We start from the raw sequence: 25,632 nt of genomic DNA, 5'->3' as shown, positions 1-25,632 counted from the left end.
AAGCTTTTTGTGATTTAAATGTCCTTAGTATGTTCTCTGTATCTGTTTTTAAATAATAAGATTGCATAGGGCCTAAGGCTCGCAACAAATTGTACAGATTTTTTACAAAATATAACAATTCCAATTTTTATAATTGAAGAGCGTACCACAAAATTTAGACTTAAAATGGTAAAGGAGAATATACGATGCAAATGTGAATGGTAGCAGAAGTCGGAGACGCCCGAGGAAGACATGGCGCGACCAGGTAAATCAGATACTTAAGTCGGGCCATGTCAAGAGTCAGAATAATAGAACAGTATGTATGAGATGATGTATAAATATGAATGAGGCAAGGAGTGTGTGCCAAGACCGAATTGTTTGGCGGTCCATCCTCTCTGCCTACCCCTGCGAGGAAACTGCGTGATGGTTAGCTAGTTAGTTAGTTATATACGTAGGAACGAAATTAGACCGTGAACAGCAGACATCGCACCTAAAATGTGTACTTTAGTTTCAATTTTCTCTCATTTAATAAATCAAAAGCAAAATTTCCTCTAATATCATAAAATTTAAATAATTACCTACTTAATTATAAATCACACAATTTCCTAAAAAAAGGCAACATTTCAAATAAGGAAATTCTCATCGGCGGCATTTATTCCCGTCGGCGGCATTTATTTTTACTCGGAAGATATTTTCAATTTATAATGATATTTCAGGCGACTAATTATTGTTTTTTATCCTTTGTTCATCATTAAAAAATAAGTAAATTCTTTTTTAACTTTCTTGAGGCAGGAAGGTACCATACTATTGAAGGAAGTCCAAATAAACACGATGGTTGCACATTTGAAAAAATAACCCTTACTAAACCATTCAAACGGCTGCCATTTTGAACCGGAAACAGAACGTTCAAACATATTTAAAATAGATAGAAATTTAAAACGATCGATTAAAGACACGACTTTGCCATGCTCAGTCAATAAAAAAAGATATCTGGGTAAAAGTGTGGAAATTACACAGAAATATTTTGGTATTGTAATGCAAACTGGTTTTGCGGTCTATTATAGATACATATAAATGTAAGGGATGGATACACTGTATGGATGAATGAAAAAGATATATCAAAATTTAAGTAATATTTTAATGAAGAAAAAAACATTGTCAGGGATGGAATAGAACAGCGGCTATTTTCGAAGTAAAAAAAAAAAATACTCTTACCGGAAAGGATACCATTAGGTACCCACTTATATCATTTTTAGTTTTCATATAGATATTAATATTATTAACTTAGCGTAATGATTCGTTTCAACTTTTTACTCCTACGATTCCCAACATTTCCTTAAAAAAGATTATGCTTTATATCCACAGGGTTCAGAAATAGGACCTAGCTGACGCAAGAGTTTCTTGGACTTCAAATGATTTTGAACTTCAAAGGGCTACAAACAAAAGACATGTCAGACTTCACACTAAACTCTGACAATCAAAGATTTCGTAGCAAAGCGAAGACACGAACGACTGACTTTTAATAAAACTTCACAAATACCATATTTCATTATTATTAAATATATTTTTGATTTCAAAACCCCGAAATCGTATTAATAATAGATTTTTTTTTAAAATTTTAATTTCACAAAAATAAATCACTACCCGTGCTAATTTTTTCAATCAAGAGATCTCAACGGATTTAAAGACACTTAATCAAAAATCCGTTTCATCACTTCCCACATGAACTTAATCTAAATAACACGAAAAGCTTTATTTATGAAGTCCCTTCCTACTTGCCGGTTGATTCGTATTCCTGGAGGTGAGATTTATTTCGATCCCTTGGTTTTAAAATGTCAAGCCGTCGACATTTGGGGTCAATAAGACGGGAACAGATGTGATTCGGTAGAAAAATCGTGAGGAAATGCGCTAAAGATTTACTAACTCGGTCCATGTATTTATAAAGACGTTCTGAAATGAGGGAGATTTAAATTGATTTGGTAGGTATCTAATACGATTTTGATACTTAAACGATGTTAATGGTAAAACATTACCCGGTGAAAATCCACCATTGGACAATTCCGATACGACATGTTGCATTGCTTAAAATGACAGTAGTGGAGTTTAATGGTCAGATCTGAATAGCCAGGTACTTTCCCCTATATTTTTTCCCATTATTTCTCCCACTTTTTTCATCCCCACTTCATTTCTGAATTTGGATAGTTCCATTGACTCCGTTCAGTTAAAACATTAATATTATCAATCGATTCGGGCAAATTATTATTTTATATAAGACTGGTAGACCAATAACTAAAGCGGACAAAAAATAATAAAAAAAAATTCCAAGAATTTTAAATATGAACAATGTGACGTAATTATTCCTTCGTGGAATATATTTCATTTTTTTTAATGGCTGCTTCTCATTTGTTATAAAATTGAGCACCTACGGAATAATATATTTTATTTTCAGTTTCTACGATTCTTTTGTCAAAATATGTGTCGTAAACTTCAAATCTCTGAACTCTTAAAAACATCTGGTTACTTACAGGCTGCCAAATGAAAGAAACTATTGTTGACCTAAAACAATAAAAATGAGTTATGGAAACCAAGGAATTTCCAAATGATCGCTCTAAAATAATACAGACGTCATGAATACGAAACCAACAGCGATTACTTTCGAACGCCAGAACTGGAAGGAAAAACTCAAGAAACCTTTAGAAGCAGTTTAAAAATTTCTGTTTAGTATCGACATAATATTCGATCTATATGTTTGACATAATTTGGCTTTGGACAGTCGTGGCTGCCCCTGGGAATCATTGTCACTTCTGCGGGTTTCTGGTTATCTCTCTTAAGTTCCTCGTGTTTTGTTTTATTTCATCAAATCACTGTAGTTCACATTAGTTATTATCCTGTTTGATTGGTAATTACAGCACACAGAAGGCCCTGAGGAAAATAATTTCTCTCAGGGCCTCATGTTATCTTTTGGGATTCTGTGTGGAGGGTCTTTTTTAATGAAAAGATGTAGAAGAAGTTCTGGGAAGGTAAAAGGTATGAGGATCGGGTAGGAATCTAGGGATCAGTGTGTCCAGGAGTGACGGACATATGAAAATATTCCTTCCACTGCGGCGCATTTCGATGGGTTGACAGACCAGTTGTAGAGGTCAAAGGGTCTCCCCAAAACATGAACCCGGGCACCCCTGCTAACTCACCAAACGTAGCGAACCACTTAAGGAGATCGATGGCAGATGGCTATCCTACAGGATAAGATGCAACGATTTTGGTTACTCGGGTTGCCCAGAGAATTCTCAGTATGCATTAATGCATCCAGAGTTCAAAGACTTCTAGATTCTTCAATGCTGCTTTTCACGTCTTCCACAATTCTGCTCCATAACAATATTTTAATTTTTGGCTAATTTATATAGCGCCGTTTTCGTGAAAAATCACCTCAAGCGCGTTTTATGCATCAGTACTGAGAAAATGTTACATCTGCCAAGTGGAGATTGGTTTTATCCACTTGTAATCTAAATTGCACCATTTACTAAGTAATGTCGCAGAAATACCAAAAAAGTAATACGCTCATTTGATTGTTCATCTTGAACTAACCAAATGAACCTTATGAAAGGTATAAACCAATTCGTAATGGGTGTGTCAGTATAAAACGTAAATGTTTGCAACCGTTTTACTGAGTGCCTGTAAAATTGAAAAGAAATTATAATTTTGCTTAGCCGCTGCTTTAGCGAGTTTTTGACTTTAGCCGGTTTGATCTTAAATTAGTCTGGACTTCTGAAATAAACCAGAGTCTGGAACGAGAGCTTTTTATCAACAGTCTTCCACTGCGTAAGAGGCCCACATTATAAAATAATTTGCAAAGTGTACACGAAGAAAGCTATTTAAAGCGTAAAACTGCTCAGGTGAGAATTCCTTGAAAATATTTAGACGTGATTTTTTCAAAGTTTGTTTAGGTTCACGAAAGTATCCATTTTATATATTCGAATGTCTGGTTCACTTGGTCGTGCCATGTGTTCCTAGGGCGTCCCCGATTTCTCCTACCATTCATATTGGCGTCGTATACTCTCAGTACACTCCTTTCTTCGTTCATTCGCTGTACATGCCCAAACCATCTAAGCGTCCCTTTTTTACCTTACTCATTACTTTAAATGTTATTTTGATACTAATTGTTATTACTAATTAATCATCTTTCTTTGCCAATCTCTACATTTCTCACTTTGGAAAATACATGATCCATGAAAAATAGTTACCTACTCATAGTGTAAAGTTTAAAGTTATCGCTGAAATATGTTACCATCACTAGTAAGAGGTACAAGTCCCCTTACGAAATTTAGTAAGGAAATATTTGTGTAGAAGAGAGATGTTCTGGATTAACTTTTCAAGTAGTTTTTGGCAAATATCAGCTGCCGTCTCCATTACCACTTAGCTTGTGTAAATATGAATGTTTTTTGCTACCGCTAAAAGTGTCAAGTGCGTTCTTTATATTATGCCCTTCTTGAAGGATAACGATCCTGCTACTTGAGAAATATTAATTCCAAGGGAATAAATGAATACATTCCAACTCAAAATTATTGTTCATCTTAGAGTTCCTTCTCAAAAATAACATTTTATACTTAATGGTATTATGATGTTCACAAAGTATGAAACTTTTTAGATGGTTGTTGAAGTGGGATATTGTTTGATTGATCTTCGAGAGCTTAATGTCAAACATCGTTATCTACAAAAAAATATGTAAGCAATTCTAGGACCTCCAAGTATAGGAATTCAAGCAAATTAATCTGCAAAAAACATTCCAATAATTCGAGGGCTTAAAATCAAACAACAACTGTATGTACACAAAATAATATACCAATAATTAATACTCGTACGTCTTTTTGACTTTGAGTCTTGTTTGAAATTGAGCCCTAGAAATTACTAGTATTTTTTTTGTAGATAACGTTGATTGACTATAAGCTCTAGAATTTTTTAAATGTTTTTTTAGATTACGTTATTTGACATTAAGCCCTCGACGTGTTGACAAAACATAAAATATAGAGATGTAGACATTTTCAACTGTACCTTAAATACATATAAAAATGAAATATTCAGAAACTTAGTGAGGGAGCTAGGTTAATGTCACCATAGTTCCAAGCTATCACCCTCGGAGATCTTAGTAACAACTGTTGGAAGTGAAAGCACTAATTATTACTGATGGAAACACGAATTTGACTATGCTGGTAATGTTCTACCTAGATGGGGAAAAAAGGCTCTAGCAAGCCATGTTGTGGAATGAAGAGATATCGCCAAATGCCCCGGAGAACTTTATTGAAATCCAGGGCTAACGATATAATGTAAAATATTGAGATACCATAGTTCAGTACACTCCTAAAGTAATTTCCATATTTAACTAGAGTCTATATTCGCACCCATAAGCACATGAAAGGCGTTGCACGTGGCCAAACCAGGGAACTTCAATATTTTTAAATGATTAGTTAGAAGTGACTGAATTTGCTAGTCTGCAGTTGTTATAACTGCGTAAAGTTCCGTGATGGTTTAAACTAAAAATGTCAAGGAGTCAGGCAAAATTGAGCAGCAACTAATGAAATTTTAATAAAGGTTTTTGAGACCAAAAATATTACGGTTTTTCCGTTAATAAGTTTTTGGAATAACTTCGACGAAAAGCTACCAGACTTTAATAGCATTACCACGAAGGAGGTTCAATGAATAATGTGTTGAATTATATTCCTAGTTGTTCTAACGGATTCTGTAGAACAAATGAGATTAATAATAATATAACGTTTCGCTGGAAGGAAGGAATTATGGGATATAACGTAACGCTTCATTGCTTATACGAGTTCTCGCTGTTATTTGCAATATGTTCTAGCATCGAAAGCACCACAGCATTATACCTGTTAGGGATTCCTAGAAAACTCCATAAATAATTGGTTTCATGTTTGATGGCCTACTTAATGTGGTAGTGATTGTATTTGACTTTATGTCGATAATCTAGAGGTTGCGGGTTAAGTTTCCGTCGTAGCGCAATACTATTTGCAAAAAAATGTATGAAACAGGTGTTGAAAGACTTAACTAACTAACTAACTAACTAACCATCACGCCGTTTCCCCGCAGGGGTAGGCAGAGAGGACGGACCGCCAAACAACTCTGTCTTGGCACACACTTCTTGCCTCATTCACATTCATACATCGTCTCATACATACTCTTCTATTGTTCTGACTCTTGACATGGCCCGACTCAAGTATCTGATTCACTTGGTCGTGCCATGTCTTCCTCGGGCGTCCCCGACTTCTGCTACCATTCACATTTGCATCTTATACTCTCCTTACACTCCTTTCTTCGCTCATTCGCTCTACATGCCCAGTGAAAGACTTTGCGAAATGGCTTGATACCGATTCCAAAGCATCGATAACGCAGAATATACGAATTATAGATTCTATGGGAATGGTAATCGCTATGACATCGCTGATTAACTCTAAGGATACGACCAACAACAACATCAGTTCAGTGATATTAGGATTACCTTCAGGTGCACTGCAATGTGCAGTGTATAGAGCTAGGTTTTAAAAGTTTTGAATACATTTCAATATTGTCCTTGAAAATTCCTAAGTAAAGCGTTAACATTGATGCCTGTCAATTATTTAAAATATTATTTTCAATATTAAATTTGGCTTTGAGATATTTACAAAGTATTAGCCATCTTCTAAGGGTTAACCTGTATCTACGATGGTCAATTTATTGGACTATTTTATAAAATCTTATTGGTGTCGATAAATTATTAGTACAAGATGAAAATGAACATCAATCGCTTGTCCATTTTCTATTTGCATCGCGTCTTTGACTGTTGCAAGCAACTGTTTGTAAATGCATACAGAAGCGCGATTAATGGTCAATAAAGTTGACAATTATATTCCGTATCTAATTGCTATTCTTACAGGACTGCTTTTCGATCTGATAAATCATCGGGCCAGTAGAAGACACTTTACAATGCCATACAGTTTCAAGAGTAATGACCCTAAACAAAGCAAACTTGCTTTAAACACTTGCATTAACAGCTTTAATTCTTTACTTGAATCAAACAACGAAACATTTTTACTTAACAAATTATTATATGTAATATTTATTAGCTTGAAACACAATTATAAATTGAAACAAACTTCCGAGAAAAAATAAATGCCACCGACGGGAATTGGCTTTTACTTAGATCAATTATCAAATTTGCAGTTTCTTGGTTGAAAGTATAGTTTTTTTTTGAAAATTTGGTCAAAACATGTTCCAAAATTATTAATACTGTTCTTAAATATGACAAAAATAAAATTTCTAGTTTAGATAATATTCAAAGTTAGGAAAAAGATGATATAATAGTCCAAGAATGACATGTCCATTATTGAGAAAATAAATCTAAAAGTCACTCCACTGGACCAAGTCTAATTCAATAAGTCTATGTTAACTAAAACACAATGGAGTTTATTAATCTGATTGATATTTCCTGCCGTTTCAATTTTCTATGTTTTATTTTCTATTGAGTAGGATATTAGGTAGCTACACGCTAAAATCTCCTGTGCTGTTATTATTGATGTTAAAAAAATGAAACTGAAATAAAACAAAAAATATAATCAAATGGTGTGAGCCATGTTCTGAATGTTGGCGTTGATCTGAAAGGATGAGTAACTCTCACACGAGTGGCTTCACTCCATAATATGTAGCACATTGTAGTCTATAGATCAGAAGTGATGGTCCGGTGGAGATGAGAGGATGGCAAGTGATGAAAATCACAACAAATTGGATGATTTATGTGCCTCTGATTTATTCCGTACTGTGACTGAACCACCGAGATGCATTAGGCACGGGATGGGACATGGGAGAGAAGAGACCATAAAGGAGCGTGAGATATTCAACAGTGTATTCATAATATGTTGTTATTTCGACTGGAAATTGAAAAATATTTGCTCTTAGAAATACATACTTTTTTAAATTACTGAAAACATTGAATTTTCGTCTGTTGCAGGAACTATGAATTTATTGTTTGATTTTGTGGTTCGTCTGTGTTTTTTACAATCGGCCACTTTGCCAATAAAACCTAATTACGTTGTTCGTAAAAGAGCTTGCGCCATAGAATAACAAAAGAAAACTATTAGCTCCTTCCATACAACTTGGAATGAAAAAAATGTCGCCACTGATTTATTAACATTTGGTTCTGGACCTTTTAGCACGAGCCCTGTCTCTCTTTTACTTACCTGACTATCCCATTTGAATTTCGTCACGTAAAACAAAGTTTTGTATTGGAAATTTATGACCCGATTAGAAATTTGGATCCCAAAACGCTTTTAAAGGAGTCTTGTTTTGTGAAAAACCAATATTAAAATCAGTCAAAACTCAATAGCCCTGTCCGCAATTATACACACCGCGCTCCTAGCATTCGAGGAAGTTCCCAGCCAACAAATTTTTAAAAATGTTCAAAAAGGGAAACGAATCAATTGTAATATTTGGTAAATTTGCAAATGTTCAAATCATGGAATAAAGAAGTTCAACTTTTGCTTGATAAGGTACTAGCTCGCACGCTTCTCGGAGTCAGGACAGAGCTTTTCGCGAATCTGACATAATTTATGGATTCAATTTTAAACGTGTGCTCATATTGGTAATATAAATATTAGATACGTTTTGTCAGAGGCTTTCTAAATCAAAAGACTTATAGAGTTCATAGGCACCGAAAAGTTGATCACTTTGTCCAACGGATGGCACCCAGCCGCTCCGAAGACGGTCCATAATCAGTAAGTGCGCTACGTATCTAACGACGGTAATTGCAGCTTGTTGTTCGTCTCTGCATCGCATTACACTCCCATTATCCAATTGTAACGACATCTAAGAGCTCCCCCAATGTTTAAGATCGGAACCAAGCTGTAATCTGCCCAGAGCTAATGCAGAAGCCGTCTTCAATGAGTGCTCTGGGAGCAGGTTTGCAAATTCAGAAACATGAATCAGGACAAAAATAAATATCGGGGTAAAGAAGCAACCATTGGAGCAGAAAAGTTTTTAGGATGTGACTAAACTGCACTTATCTCAGAAAAATCGGCAAAATATCTTCAACTATTGCTCTGGCATCAGGTTTGCTAATTTTGATAGGTTCATTCAAATACATTTAATCAAATTTAAAACAATCAGTATTTTAAAAAAAAACTTTTGGATGTTGGTTGATATTTGTGATGTTAAGCAGTACCTTAAACATAATAAGTAACCTTCGGTTACTTATTACGTTTTCGCACTATCCATTATATAGAATAAGGAACGGGTTGATGTTGATAATTATTGGAACTTATTATTTCATGAAAATGTTAGTCAAACAGCAGTTTTCGTGAAGTACACTTCAACAAATCTTTAAACGTTTCAGTCCATTTCATTATGACCTGAGAATTTCAGATTTCACAGAAGTTCCTAATCTTTGGTTAACTAACTAATCACGCCGTTTCCCGCAGGGGTCGGCCAAGAGGACGGACAGCCAAACACACCCCTTGCCTCATTCATATTCATACATCGTCTTATAAATACTATTCTATTATTATATTATTTTTATTCTATTATTCGGACTCTTATTTTGGCTTCTTTGGCCATTTTTTTGCTAGCGCCAACCGCGTTCAGCACTCCATTCGGAGTTACCTGCATTTACATTTCTATCCATATCTCTATCAGCCTTCCCATCTATTGTATCCTTGGTGCATATTTTTTTAATCTAGCTTACAAGTTACCGAAAACATTTTGGCCTGTTGCATCTGAAAAATCTTCTTAAATTATTGATCACTATAGTAATTAATAATAATAATAATAATAATTGGATGACTTGTATAGCGCCGTTATTGTGCAAAATCACCTCAAGGGCGCTGTACAAACTTATAATACATTTCTACAGTGATCTATGTTATAACTTAACTATTTACTAAACTAATTATTTAGTTAACTGGTAAAGACGTTGATTACTCATATCAAAATAACCAACATAAACAACATCCTTCTAAGTAGATATAATAGGCAAATTCTTTATGGCATACAAGAGCCAAAGGAGAATGATGCATGTTTGAATATTGGATAGGCACAAAACATTTTTCTGAAATTATAAAATTCTTACCATTCTTTCTAAATCCCTGATTGGGCACAACATGATTGGTACAATAGATTCCAAGAGATGGTTACTCGATTTTTCATTCGCTAGAAGAAAGATAAAATTGTGAACGAATTGCAGATAATAGATTAGATTCAAATTTTCTAATAAATCTTTCGCACCTACAACAATATTTATCAGCTATGTGATCTTATCATGACGGTTCCTTATGTCTCACTGCCAACAAATTCGTCCGGCCGTCACATATGATGATTCTTGCGTACCATTCACCTCAGTTTGATGGATGAAGCATCCAGATCCTTCCGACAGATGTCACCATCTCCTCAGACATGATTTTGACAAATTCCCGGTATTAGAGGCAGGGACTCGAAGGAGGACCAGAAACCAGATGTTATGTTATTTGCTTCAGAGTTTAATTAATTTATCTGATTCTCCTAAATTATTTTTTAACAAAATAACTTAGTATTTAACCCTTTCTCTGGAAAAGTATGTTAAGCGAATGGAAACTACCGCTTATTATTAGCAACGTACACACTCTGCTGTCATTCCATCTCTTGAGGTTACCTGTACACAAAAGACTCCAAGATAAATATTAAAAAAAAGACTTGCATTACAATTTGATAATTATGTACGTATAGTTGGGACCTTTACAAAGAGATTGGTATATAATATTCATATAAAGACATCGGATAATTTCTTCTTTTCTGCCATTGAAATGAGGCGGGCGCAGAAGGTAGAACTACCCTTCCCGACGTTAAGCATCAATCGACCGAACGGGTAGAACTACTCTTCCCGATTAAAGTGTGTTAAGATAAATAGCGATAATTTTTTTGAACTGCTTAATTATTTTACGGAAATTAAATCCACGCTACAGCAAATTATTCTTCAGAGGTCGTCTTCCCATCTGACACACCGTGTCGCGGTATGACGGATGTACGTTCCGAGGAAAATGACATTTAACTCGCAGACAACAGTCGGGGTGTATTATTTGTCCCCCAAAATAACCCAGGCCGCAATTATTAGTAAGTTGTATGCGGTAAAAATAAGACAAATCATAACACCCAAAGCTAAACATAAGGACATGACACCGGCTGTCTCTGATTTATGTGCTTTTTCTTTTAATTGACAGAGGACATGTTAAGGATTACGTTGAAAAGGGATGTCACCCGTGGCTAAAGTCACGGGGAACTTTTGAGGCGAATCGAATTGAGACATTATGATATCCTGATGATAGCTGAAGGAGATGTACGAAGCGATTCTAGTTTTGAGAAGGGAAAGACGGTCTTCTGTGAGATGCTTTGAATTTGTCAATATTTTAACCAACGCATCATTTTGTATGCTGTTTTTGAGAATACCAATTTCTTAATACAAGCTTTTCTCGATTTTTATTGGTGGTTTAACATAAGTAGGTTCCTATTGTTATTTAAATTGCGGTAAATCATGTTATGATGCATTCACATTGCTATGTAGCAGTGATTGAAATGATTAAAATCAACTCAAGAGCGTTTGGCAATAACAAAAAGATGTTGAAGCTGTTATAGCAAATAGGTAGAGCAAATCACAGGTAAATTCATCAAAAGGCTTCGAGTTTTACAATGAAGACAATAAAACTATGTCGATAGAGGAAGCAAAGTTTTTCGTAGGTAGATTGTTTTCAAAGGCAAATATCTATAATTTGGACAAACAAATTCTTGGTCAATATTTTAAGAAGCAGGGTAACTAGGGTTTGAAGATAAAAAGTTTTGTGGGACATGATTCCGAAATAACCGATAGCTGAAATCCCGGATAATAAAAAAAAGCATTTATGAAGATCAATATCTGCCCAATTTTGAAATATTCCATTAAATTTATGTTACTTTAGACAGTTAACGAAGGCGGGCAAGCTAACTGTCAGACAAAATAAATTAATTCATCTTCTAAAATTGAATGAGACATAGTTGACACATTTATTTTGTCGTTTAATTTTACCTTTTAACAATGCAATTGAGATTTTGGCTCTCGGGAACTTGGTTTTTAGAAAATTACTGGCATTATTATCAGGCATCTTAAAATAAATTTACCGTTACAAGCCTTTTAGAATGACTTACCTAAAACAATTTCTCTGGCAGTGGGCGATGATAAAGCCGGCAAACTGCAGTAAATAACAGCTACAGCAAGGAGAATGAGATTATTTGAGGCAGCCATTTTAGCAAATTGTTTATTTTGCCGCCAAATCCAACCAAATATCCTCATCTATCCTTCAGCACACCATTTTGCAGTCCTGAAACAAAAACAAACATTTTGAATGATTAATTATAACCAGGCATTAATTAAAACACATGAAGTTTTTGACACTATCCGCGCATCAGGAAAGCAGCAGAAAGCGGTTTTTTTCCTCTGTAACCTATCGTTCTGAACAGCGTGTTTCTAAGAATTTTCTATCAGTAAATCAAGAGTTTTGTTTATTTCTAGTGCAAACATCGTTCATCCAGAAAAATCGTAAAGTTTTTTTTATCATGAATATAATGATCTATATTAATTGTTGTTCAAAAGTTCAAACGATTGTTTTCTGTAAAATGAAATTTATTTCCACCTCTTCCAAGATCCAAGGTTATGGGAGGAGCCTCTGAAGCCAAAATATTTGTGTAGAGCAATTATTATTACTGTCTGAAAACTGTATTTCGATACCAAAATGAACTGCCCGATCGATCTACGCAAATCAAAATACCAGGAACCCGAAGCTAAAATAAACAGACTTATTTCTGGACTCTCAAATACATGTCCCTAGTCCTGTGTATATTAGGTGTATTACACCAATACTTACTGCGATTGACTTGAAAATGGATTTTTTATTTTTTTCAATACACGTATTCATTAAACAGTGAAACGGGATGATTTTTCGAGATAATCTATCGAAAAAGTCATGATATGGTCATATAATTTTTATAACTTTCCAAAACGTAGGGTGAGCTTTGCTATATTTTTACATGCTAAGGTTCGTCATCTCTTGTTTGCAAAATACATATTATATATGTTTGCCGAACTCATTGTCAAAAGGGCGTAAGTAGGTTAAAAAAATTATTTATTTATCTTTTCTCGGCTATCTTTTGTTAAAGCGATGCACCGCGTCGTGTGACAATTGGAATCATTCTGCTAACAATAACCCTCCTTATGTTATAAGGCTATAAGGTTTAAATTCCCACGCCACACCAGCAACTTGTTTTGATTTACACAAAAAAAAAACATCGACACACATATTAAAATGTTTTAAGATAATTTTCTAAAGAACTAACTTTTCCACATTATACAATAAAACCATAGCAAAAAATGGGTTCATAAGTAAGAAAATTTGAATTTAAAAACAGTTTTTATGGGCTGATACTTATTTTTTTCTAGGCTTACAAAAAGCTTATAGGCCAAAACGAGTTATTCTCGCAGTAATTAATAAAAGCATCCAAAGTATTTCTAGTGGTCAAATTTTTAAATCGAAAACAAATGATTTTTCATTACTACGTTATTTGATTTAAATAAAATAAAATAAAAATTTAGGTAGGTAATCATAAATAATCACCCCACTTAGTTTCGCAGTATCAGTGTGAATCACGAATATGTCTTTTAAATTTGCCATGGATTGTTTAAATCACCTGTTCTCCATATAATAATATGTCTGTGTTCCAAATCTTTCTTTTGTGTACAGACAATATTACAATCAGGGACGCTCATTATACTTGTGTTAAGTGCGTTCGTAAACGCCGGATGATTTCTCCAAACAATTATTACGGAATGCGAAGTATTGTTAGCCATGTTCATGAACTGGGCGTTTTGACGTCATCATCTCAAAAGTACTACAACGTATCTTACTGCAATGCAAATTAAATGGCATCGTAACTGGTAAAATTATCCAGTACTTTTGGCACAGTTCAAAATCCAAAGAGGTTTATGTAATCATTGAATACGAGGAATAATTGTTGGTTTTTGACGTGCTTAACACAATTTCAAATTGGTTTACTTTCATTTGTCATTCCAATTTGGTCATTTTTTATTTATGAAATACATGGTATTTATTTGACATTTACAAGATATTGATACAATGAATCATTACGCTAGGCAACGGGCTGTTTCATGGTGGCCAATACATTATAATAGGTGCATTTCTACTAATCCTAATTTTATCCCATTTTGAAGAAGACACCATCTTAATGAAAACCTTCTCAGGTAAAAGTGTAAAGATTCTAACTCCGTTTTTTGTGAAAATCACCTCAAGGGCTCTGTACAAATGAATATACATAGTCTCACTGAGTACAGACGGTTGGGAGCAGTTAGGTGCAGTGGAATTCACATTAAATAACGGAAAACATGACACGATCAGGTAAATCACTTAAGTCGGGTCATGTCAAGAATCAGAATAACAAAATGGTATGAATGAGACGATATATGAAATGTGTGCTGAAACAGAGTTGTGGGTAGTTCTATCCTCTCTGCTTAACCTTGTTAGAATAAATCGGCGCGTGATAGTTATTTATTTAGTTTGATGAACTTCAACTGTGTGTGGTCCATATTGGCGATCAGTGTCATATCATGTACCTACATCAAGGGGGTTTTGCCACAATGGCATCCTTTCTATTTATAGTCGCCACTCCTTGTCACTCGACATTAACCATGGTCTTTATTCACTCCATACTCCATTGCGTTATTTACCATGAACCGTACACCCCGTATGTGCCCTTCAAGTGAAGCTTTTGGTCATAAACGCGTTTACGGCTGAAAAGCTTCGTTCGAAAAGCTCTGCATCGAACTTTTCACCGTGTGTTTGTTTGGCCTCTCGGCTAAATGTATACAAATTGTGATCGAAGAGTGGTCTAAAATAAAAGCTCTGGACGAAGCCAGCAAGTTGAACTATAACAGTAAATCATACGCTGGTTTCGGCGGACGTGAAATCTTTACGTTTGTTATTTTGATTTAATTACTCACGGGCATTGGGAACGATGGCATGATGTAGAATTCACGAGACTGAGTTATGACTTAGTTTAGAAATTCGGTTAAGGTTCACCAAAATTACCTTGGAAGTGGCCAACATGATTCCGGTACCAAGTCAAAAAACCAGTTAAACATGTTTTAATAAGATTACTATAAACAGAATATAAGGTGCAAAAGCATTAAAATATCAGCGGTGAATTTATTTAATGATATTATTATTGTAAGTGCTAATGCATGGAAGTGATTGACAGCGGGCTTTAAATCAAACCAAATGTAGTAGAAACGCGATTTCTCAGACGGATGCGTGCGGAGCAGTTTTATTTACAGATCAAGGTAACAGAGCATTAGGTATCAAGAACCCTATTTCAAGTACACAATCACCACATCTACAATCTACATCCCAGCAGTGTGAAAGAAAATTGACGGAGGTATTTTAGAATATGAGAAATATTAAACACACGCTAGTCAAGTTTACACGTCAGAAAATTCAGCAACATGTACCCCTTCTTGCATCTGTACCATCTGCAGTAACATAGTTAAATTCAAAGCAATCCATAAGCCATCAATTACGAGTAGTAAAATAAACTGCCATTTAAGATCAATTTGTTGTACAAGCGTCAGGTCCTCCGCATTATTGATTGGTCACAATTTTATGAGCACGCTGATGTCCATTGGAGTTGAACTGCAGTTGACCTGAGGCCCAGCATAAGAAACGATTGCTTGAATTAGTTCCGTCACAACATCTTGTCGATACAGACACAGTGTTTTATAAGGCGGTGCAGCATGCATCACTAATTCGCATGACATCTGAATATATTAATAGTGGTATGCATCGAGGAATTGCAACGTGGAATTATTGCGGTGGCTCCGTAAATGCAGTTTGAATATATGTGGTTGCATTACCCGGTGTCTAATACAGATAATTTTGACTTATTGCTGTTATGGAAGTCGTAAGGAGATTTTAATAATATGTGAGAACATGTTGTGGTTTCTAAAGCGATGCATGATGATATTATAATTTTATATAATCTGCGATAGCCATTATTATAATAATGATGTGACATTGATAACCATTGACTTGTTGAGTATTGAATGCATTGAGCGGAACTGTCATTGTAAGTCAAGCAATGCATTTATTACATACATTTATACAACTGACGGCCACAATCTCATACTTCATAATTCACCGTGGTTAGCACTAAGCCCCTCGATGAAAAATCTATTTTTTACCCAAGACCTTATACAAGTTTTTAGAATGTTTTAGTGATATTTTCTCTGTTTTACTAGTGGGTTCAAACTTGGACCAATCAATCGCCGACACTGGAGATGGAATAATAATAATAATAATAATTTTGATAATTTGTATAGCGCCGTTTTTGTGCAAAATCACCTCAAGGCCGCTGTACAAATATATAATAATTTCTACAATGATCTATGTTATTACTAACAACACATGGAGATAATATACAGTACAATGGAAGCATCCGAAATGTGGATATATCGGCTAACCCTCAAAATACCCTGGACAGAGGTTGTGATTCTTAACCAAATATAAATATATGAAACCTTGCCACATCTTAAGGGAATCTACCTATTTCTATAGGGGAATATAGAAGATCCGGACTTCATTTTTGTTTGTGCATTATTCTGATGTTTGCAACTGAATATTGGCTTCGTTGCTGCCATCTTCCAATTAAAATATATATGGGCAACTGAATAAGGAGAAGAAACCATTTACTAAATGAGTTTCTTTGAATACTGTAACACAGAGAAAGATGCATATTAAGTCTTTGGTTTATTGTGTTAAAACTTGAGGTCACGCATAGGTACTTTCCTAGAAAACTTTCAATAATATAAAAATACGCAAAGTATGCAAGATTAAATAGAATGATCACTATGTAGAAGTTTTAATAAATATGTTTCATGAGCACTAACATCTGAAAGTTCCGCGAACATTAATCGTAGCCAATCTGGCGATGGCTATCAAGGAGAGAGGATGTGAACAAGCAGAAGCAGTAAAAACCGAAAATAATTATTAGGTGTTAGAGAACAATAACCGTTTGGTTAATATCACGCACGTGCAGATTCGTAAACACACGTGAATAAGGAGTGGATCTAAATTAGGAATATGAGCAGTTACCTCACTTCTCGTGGAGTGGTGTTTTGAGGATTTGTTCAGTATGTGAACACTACTGACCGGAGACAATGGAGCGGGCATGCCCAATTATTGAAGAATGTTGTGAGGAGGAAAGAAATGGAAGGATCTGGCAACATTAATGCAGGTAAAGCACACTAAATGGTTTTTATTAATCTTAGATTTTAACCAGAATCTATTCTGATGCAGCAAAATATCAGCAAGCACTGATGTCATGAAAGTTGAACAAACATCCGCCTGGAATATCTCTGTTAATTAACCTATTTTTAACTGCCAACGTCATTTCTGTCATGAGCTATGGAAGAAGTTTTGAAATAACCATATATGTAGATAATAGGTACCTGTAAAAAAACTTATTTAAATTACTATTTTTGTTCGATTAGAAAAAATATTTCATAAACATGATGATGATCCTAGGGCGAAAAGGATAGCACAAACTAGTTCCTGAATTGTATTATGTATGATGATTCAAAACTGACGATTGATACGAGAAATGTGGATGAACTAGCAGTATAAAGGTTTATGAATGATTTGCCGCCACAGGAAGCTAAGTTTATCTTTCAGTTCATTGAATACTCTTGGCTTCTAGAATCATTCTGCTCCCGTCAATTAGTCAGCCTTGTCGTGAGGCATCGATCCACTATGCGCTATGCAGTCTATTCACTGCTTTAAATGTTGGCATTTCACCAATCAAGATAGCTTCATTGAAAGTGCAGTTTATTTTTGGCATGGTTATATATGATAGTAAGCTCGTTCATGCGACTGGATTTGGTCCACGCGTTGTTTGCCAGTCAAATGCACATTCTTGTAGGCCCAAAGCAAAATAATGGCTGTCACGAATAATCCCTGTCACTTCTCTTCCTTCCTCTCTTCTTGTTGTCTTCCTTCTTAAATGAAGATACTATGGTTCCAGTTGCTTCGAGCAGTTTGAATTATGTAAAAAGTAACCTAACAACACACAAATTTTGGAGAAAAATTTTTAAATCTGTAGGTTTATAATAAAAGAAACTCTGGCAATACAATTAGACAGTATAAAATGTAGTAGATGAGGTAGTTCAGCCTCTCTCACCTACTAACTGTTAACTTTAAAAAAAAGTATTTTGTACATCAGAGTATAAGCTTTGAAGATTTATAAGAATTGAAGCCACCTGATCATCTATACAAAACCTTTACTTAAAAAAATCCAAACAATTTATTTTGCAGTACACGAGAACTAAACATTTAACCTCTAGACTCTGGATGAATTATGTATACCAACGCATCGTTTTGGTAAAACATGAATCCAAGATCAATGTTCTCAACGTTTCTTCGGAACTCACTCTGAAATATAGGGCGTGTAGAAGTTCGGAATAAGATTATAATCTTATGAGAGTTGTATGATAAATTCAAAATGGATAGAAATAGGCGTTTACATTGAATTTTATTACTTTTGAGATACTAATTATAAATATGTAAGCATGACGCATGCAGGTGGTTAGATGCCATTCTAAACGCACCTGTTGCCATTATTGTTGTGATCTCTCCTGGCAAATATTATATTCTATTAGTAGCAACGCCGAAACAAGTGAAGAATTACGTCTGTCAAGGTGACTGATAATTATTTAGCCAGCTGAATAGTTCTTCCCAATCGGGAACACATAAATAATTTCTCAGTAATCGAACAATTGGCCGCACATATTAATTATTTGACGTACGAGCCATGTGAATCTGGCAGTTTAGCGAGAATGTAAGTTACGGCGTACCGCAAGTCATAACAGTGGGACCTGAACATAATATGAAAACAAGAGAACTCTTCAAGCGCGAAGAATATTGACCATGTGGATAACGTCAGACTGGGAAGAAAAAAACAAATAAACCATGAACAAGTGGATGGAATACAGATGAAATACATATTTATAATGAAAACAGTAAACAGATAATATCTGTAGGTATCTGTAGACATGTATTTTGTATATCTTAATTTTGCCCAAGAGAACGTCATCGGTGTTACAGATTTTATGGATTAGCTACTGTAAGTTTGTCATTATAACGCATGACAGATTTATAATAAAGCCAACGGTGTCCTCGTTTATCGAAGTGAACTTGTATTACTTACATTATACGAGGAACAACAGTAGTGCACACTATGTAGGTACACGCGCATTAATAATATGAAACACCTATTTGTATCGTAGGAGGAAAATATTAGTTTGAATTTGTCAGAAAAAATTGTGAAACATAATGTTTAATAGTTTCATAGTCAGTACATGTTAAAACCATTTTAAATTAAAAAATGAACAATTTTTTGTTATTAGATATTATCCCCGAGTCGTTCAGAAACGTGTATAGTGTTAAAAACTTCGTAATTCAATACCTATCTACTATTTAATCTCGAGCGAGATGTAAATAACGTGATACTCGGAGACAATTCCTCGTTTCAATTTTTTTCTAAAGTGGGTAGTTTCAAAATGTCGCCCAAAACAGAAAAAAATCATCTGCTGAAACTAATAAACAACCTAAATTATCGACTTCACCAGCGCGTAAAAGACCATTCACTCAAACCAAGAACAATATACATTTGTCTCAAAATTGACTTATAAGGCCTCAAGAAAAACAGTGTTTTACGATGTCTTGTATGTTTTCGTCTCAAGTCTGTATATTTGACTGTGTAGTTCTTTGGCGGGGTGTTGGCATAGAAATTCGAGCCAGAATCTCTGTTACAGTCGCGGGTTAAAATAAGCAAGAAGACTAAAAGAAAACAGAAGCGCGGAACCAGACGAAAAGGCGATGGAAAAGGCCAAAATGAGCAGCAGGAAATTTCGCGAAATGTCTGGAATAAATTGCAATAAATCTGCGCACAGTTGACAAACGACAGCCAAGTCTAATTCGAGTTGGCATATGAAGTGGGAGGGAATTAAATATACCGAGTTTAGTATGGGTTCTTAGTTAGGTCGGATTCCAAAAATAGTAAAAAATTTTGTTGTTTGTTTTTGGGGTGTTATGCCGTGTTGCGCTAACTCCTTCTTTAGCCGACGTTTCGGACAGCGTTGCAGTGTCCATCATCAGGGCAGATCCGGTAGATCCGAAGATTTTCACATCTTCGGATCTACCGGATCTGCCCTGATGATGGACACTGCAACGCTGTCCGAAACGTCGGCTAAAGAAGGAGTTAGCGCAACACGGCATAACACCCCAAAAACAAACAACAAAAATGCTTTTGGCCGTGAGAATATAAAAATAGTAAAAATGTTTAACTGGTAACATGCTTTTGGAAATCGTTGCAATTTGACACAGGTAATGGAATAGCATTGAATCTGGGCAAGTTTTCTAAGAAGATACTGCATTAATTCATGTTATCAGGATGTTATGTATATATAAAACCAGGTTGCCTGCAGTGTCAATTTTTTTAAACTTAACATCACGACATTTATTTTCAGGCATAGACAATGGATTATATGCGACTGTTTACATTACTAGACCTAAGTAATTGATTCTCATGGTCTTTTCATGAATTTCCAGTGCTTTATTATAAATGTATTTGTAAATACTACTTACACTTTGTACGATATGGTTGCAATTTCGAGGAGAACAAGTTCTGATCGAATGGTGGTCTACGGAAACGTTACTGTAACTGTACGAATTAGTTGAATTAATGAATCTTATTATTATTTTGATCGAGGATAAGCTTTTTGGTAAAACAGAAAGCTAGATAGTAAAATGTTAAAAAATAAAGTTTTGGGTTGAACAAACCTGCTGCAATTAAGGATACCTACTTACATGCAATGAACATTGTACACATTCTAGAATAATGACAGTGAATTTGAGCAATTTAAATAAATCTCGTTACACCTACATTCTAAAAATTACTTTAATAATATCCACCTCCTTGGTGCATATTTGCAGAAATTGCTACGGAGAGCGGAATCGGAAGGCGTTTGTTAAAGTTAAGGCTAATTTGCAAACGGATGCAGATGGTATTGAGGTTAATTAACAGAATTTCGGATTCTCCAAGAGATAATGTTCTTCCCAAACTATGACAATGTCTTATTACTAGGGTTTTATTGTTACCTTGGACAGTTTCAAGTTAAGTTATTTGATTCAGGGAGAATATAAGAACAAATAAATATCTTACCGCCCTTGAGGTGATTTTTCACAAAAACGGCGCTCTACAAATTATCCAATTATTATTATTAATAGGTTACTTCCACTTGTTAAATCTATGAATGTTTTCACCAGATCACAGAGTGGTAGTTGCTCCCACTGTTGCCCTGATGAAAGACAACAATTCAGAATCTAAAAGTTGCTTGAGACGGCATTAGCAATTTTTTAGTGGCTTTTACACATGAATAATGAAAATTATACAGTACCTATTTATTATATTTAAATAAACCGCCCAGTAAAAATATTCTGTATTTGTTAAATGATAATCCAAATTATTCATTTATTAACGCCCTTTTTAGGGGCTTTTACACATAAATAGTGAAAATTATACAGTATTTGTTTATTTAAATAAAACTCCTCAGTAAAAATATTCTGTATTTGTTAAGTGATAATAATAATAATAATAACATAGCGTTTATATAGCGCAGTTTTGTGTTGTTTCACTTCAAGTGCGCTTAACTATAATAAACTTAAAAATAAAATTTCCTATTGTGTTCCTTTAAAAATAAAAAATAATTTTGTTAAGTGATTCGTATAATCCCGATATCAATGGCCTAAAATGAATTAACTGTATAAGAACATCTCATTAGTAAAACACCTCAAAAAATGAATGACTGACTAAAACTCGACCAATCTTAATACTGTGATTAGATGTTCATTAGTTAGTAAGCCAAATTATGATTCATTTGTGATCTTCTAATAAAATGGCAGTAAGCCTGTAGTCAAAATGTCCTCTTCTTGCTATTTTGATACGATTATCATGTTCGAAAATTTAGACGTGAGTTATGTGTATATTTGAACGTTTCTGGTAGCACGTAGCTTAGCAATAATAACAATTTCTATTAGGGTTTTGTTCTTGTTGTAGGAGCCAAAATTGAACCTGCCAAAGGCAGGATCGTAAACATTCCTCTACAAGGGTACATTATTACAAGATTTCGGGGTCTGGGGACCTTTCGCGCCACATCTGGTCTCCATTCACCAGCTCGGGGTACTCTCCTTGCCAGATGCCGTGTTGGCTAGGTAGGTACCGGCCCTAAACATAATACATAAATGTTTTTACGGCTGGCAATAATAACGATAATATTTCGAGCATCGCGTCGTTCCTTTTGACTTTGACAGAAGCTTTACGCGGACTTTTCTGCTGTTCTGTGTTCTGTTTTCTGCGTTCTGCTTTCTGGCGGGAGTAGCTTTGATTTGGGAATGCTTGGAACCGTTTTGCGGTGCCTCACTGTAAATATTTATATTGAACGAGTTAGATTGGTAACCAAGCAAATGTTTTTTTCTTGCATGCGTAGGTACTCAAGTACACGGCAAGTTTTCTTGGATGGAGTGGATCGAAAGGCTAGATAAAAATATTCGGTAAAATATAAAATTGTTGAAATAAATAAAATAAAATTTTCTGCGAGCTGGTATTTTAAACGTAATACGATATCTGCCTAACCCTGCTACGAAAATTAACATTTTGTTTGATAAATTTGTGTTATTTCACAATTTACTCATTTAAAATAATATATGGTATACTTTTGGCACGTTCCAGAGTTGAAGGTACTCTCAGTATCACCCTGGGATAAGACCACCATTCAGAATTTAAACGTTTCTTGTAATGATATGAGCCGTGTTTGGTGACCAGAAATGAATAGCAAGGTAATCCACCACCTCCCGCTTCCCCATCTCCTTCCCCTCACAACATACCCCAATCAGAGATGCTATAGTCTCACTGGCTCCAGACGGTTGGGAGCAGTTGGGATAGTATTTGGATGACTTGTATAGCGCCGTTTTTGTGCAAAATCACCTCAAGGGCGCTGAACAAATATATAATACATTTCTACAATAAATTGTGTGGAATTCACAAACAAAACTATTAAAAATAAACAACTAAAAGAACCAATTAAAAATGCTAATAAATGATAGTAAATTTATATGATTTTTTAAATATAAATTTAAGGTTCTACCTGAGATATTTCTGAGATAAATGGTGTCATTTTTTTACAATTCAATTAAATTAGATTCGTCGACAGAATATAAGCTGTCAAAACTCAACAAATATTTCAAATGTGATGAAATTGCATTTTCATCCATAATGTATAACTTTTTAGAAGGCGTATTTATTTAGTAGGTACCTTATCTGTTTTTTTTTCCTAAAAGCTGCATCAAAACAAACTGTAGAAATAAGATAACAAGAGATACACCACCCTTACTAAGCACAGGCTATATAAAAAAAAACCTATCTGCTCCAGGTAAAGGTAATCCACCTTTGGTTATTCCCTGAAAACCAACAACATTATGAATTAAGATAAGAAAGTCAGATAAGAGACCCAAACATACCCTTAGTGCCAAGTCTCACTTGGTAGCGATTTAAAAATCCATTTAAAAAGCGCAGTGAAAAATGTATATACAATTTTGTTTATAAATTAATAAACCATTCTTCACGTGTGCAATCCGTTGATTTTAACCCTTTCTCATAACTATAACACCTTTTTTTAATAAACCACAAATATTTATGTTTTACGCAAGATAAACTTCCGTATTTATATTGTATTTCAACAGATTGTCCTTAATTCACAAGCAAACAGAGTTTATTAATGTTTGAAATAGTTCAGATGTATTCATTTCAATTAAAAGTTCAAACCAAGCGTCACTTTTTAAATGCGGAATATTTTTAGGGGGAGTAAAATTCTTATTACGTACGTAGGTAGGTACTTCAGAACAATTCACTTGGAAAACACAACAGTCCTACAAGTTCTGTAGCCACTCGTTACTCACTATTCAATATTTTTAAATGTTCGCAATTCAAAATGTTCACAGAATACTTTTCGCGTAGAAACTACAAACTTTCCCGACGACCGCTTTGAATTTTCGAATTTAGAATCTGAGCAGCGACTGGCCGCGTGCGAGCGGAGCGAATGAGCTTTTAGTAATGCGCAGACCAAACCAAACTTCTATTTTACGGTGCAAGGATATTACCGGTCTGCGGAGAACAAGCGGCTGTGAATGGGAAGTCGCACTATACGGAAAGGGTAAAACTAAAGCGTACAAAATACGAATTTATCGAGTTTTTAGTAAGGTTTTGTTACTAGTTGTTGTGAGTTTTCTGTTAGTAAGTGATTAAAACTAACTGCAGACCGGCAATATGGAGAAAATTTCAAGTTCTATCCACGTGCGGTTTGTTTACCGGTACACCCTCCATATTTTTTTGATTAATCAACTTCTCTACCCAACCCGGTATACAAATAATATTGTTCCTCGGCAAAGGTGGCAGCTTTTTTTATCTTTTTCAGCGGGCGTTTTTTGCGTTTTTTCAGCGGGCAAAAACGTCTAATAAATTATAATGTGTAAATTTTGGTGAAATAATATGCCAACAGTGGCAAAGAACAGCGTATGCCATGTGGGTTTTAGCGCTGAAGATACTTCATGATTTGGTTATTTTTATTTTTATTTCGTCTAAACTATTAAAATATGAATTATAATAATTAATGAATACATAATTTATAATATACCGGTTTTGGGGAAAAATCACCAATAGTAATAATCATCGATTCGGATCATTTCTTGGCACCTTTTTCATGAGAAAATAATAATTAATGCATTTAACCTTTACCTTATCACTTATGATTTATTACTAGTGACTAAAAACTAAGATTATTAGCTAATGCATCATCAGCTGTAGACAGACTAAACCTAAGAGCAAGCCAGATACTATGTAAGTTTAGTGATCGCGCTTTTGGAGTATCTGGGCCGAAGGCTTGGAATAAACTCCCTCCGGAACCAAGATCCATAACAAGTGCAACAGAATTCAGGAAAAACTAAAAACAAACCTTTTTAAGCTGTCATACCCTTAAATTAAATAAACCATTCCTGAGAGAAAGTCCAGTTAAATCCAATTTTCCAATTATCTCCTAAATCCTGTATCAAAATTTCGCTAGTAAACAATTTGTTAATTAAGTGTTAATCTCAAGTGACCTACCAGGTAAGTATGGTACTGTATATTATTTGCATATATAGTTAGTAATAACAAAGATCATTGTAGAAATGTATTATATATTTTTACAGCGCCCTTAATAATAATAATAAATAATAATACTTGGATGACTTGTATAGCGCCGTTTTTGTGCAAAAACACCTCAAGGGCGCTGTACAAACTTATAATACATTTCTACAGTGATCTATGTTATTACTTAACTATTTATGGAGAAAATATACAGTACAATACTTACCTGGTAGGTCACTTGAGATTAACACTTAATTAACATTATCTAATTGTTTATTGGCGAAATTTAGATACAGGATTTAGGACTTAATTGAAACA

General features: G+C 34.7%; 1 protein-coding gene across 4 annotated transcripts in view; it reads right to left on the bottom strand.

Annotated features, from left to right (window-relative positions):
• The window catches only part of LOC149417272 (fibroblast growth factor receptor homolog 1-like), a 279,900-nt gene that overhangs the window by 41,665 nt on the left and 212,603 nt on the right, over positions 1-25,632 (bottom strand). For 2 of the 4 annotated variants that reach the window (XM_089640179.1, XM_089640182.1), the window contains exons 1-2: positions 23,652-24,230; positions 12,163-12,335 (exon numbers count right to left, since the gene is read on the bottom strand). In XM_089640179.1, coding sequence (XP_089496305.1) covers positions 12,163-12,307 — 145 coding nt within the window. In that variant the 5' untranslated portion in view covers positions 12,308-12,335; positions 23,652-24,230. Of the gene's footprint in view, positions 1-12,162; positions 12,336-23,651; positions 24,231-25,632 lie in introns of those variants that run through there. The other 2 variants (XM_089640181.1, XM_089640180.1) reach the window with 1 other exon arrangement.

This window comes from Hesperophylax consimilis, chromosome 15, assembly GCF_061612785.1.
Source record: "Hesperophylax consimilis isolate HC1 chromosome 15, BYU_Hcon_1.0, whole genome shotgun sequence".
In the NCBI taxonomy this organism is placed as follows: Eukaryota; Metazoa; Arthropoda; class Insecta; order Trichoptera; family Limnephilidae; genus Hesperophylax; species Hesperophylax consimilis.
The sequence above is the reverse complement of the archived record's forward strand: the minus strand, read 5'-3'. Positions and strand labels throughout refer to the sequence as shown.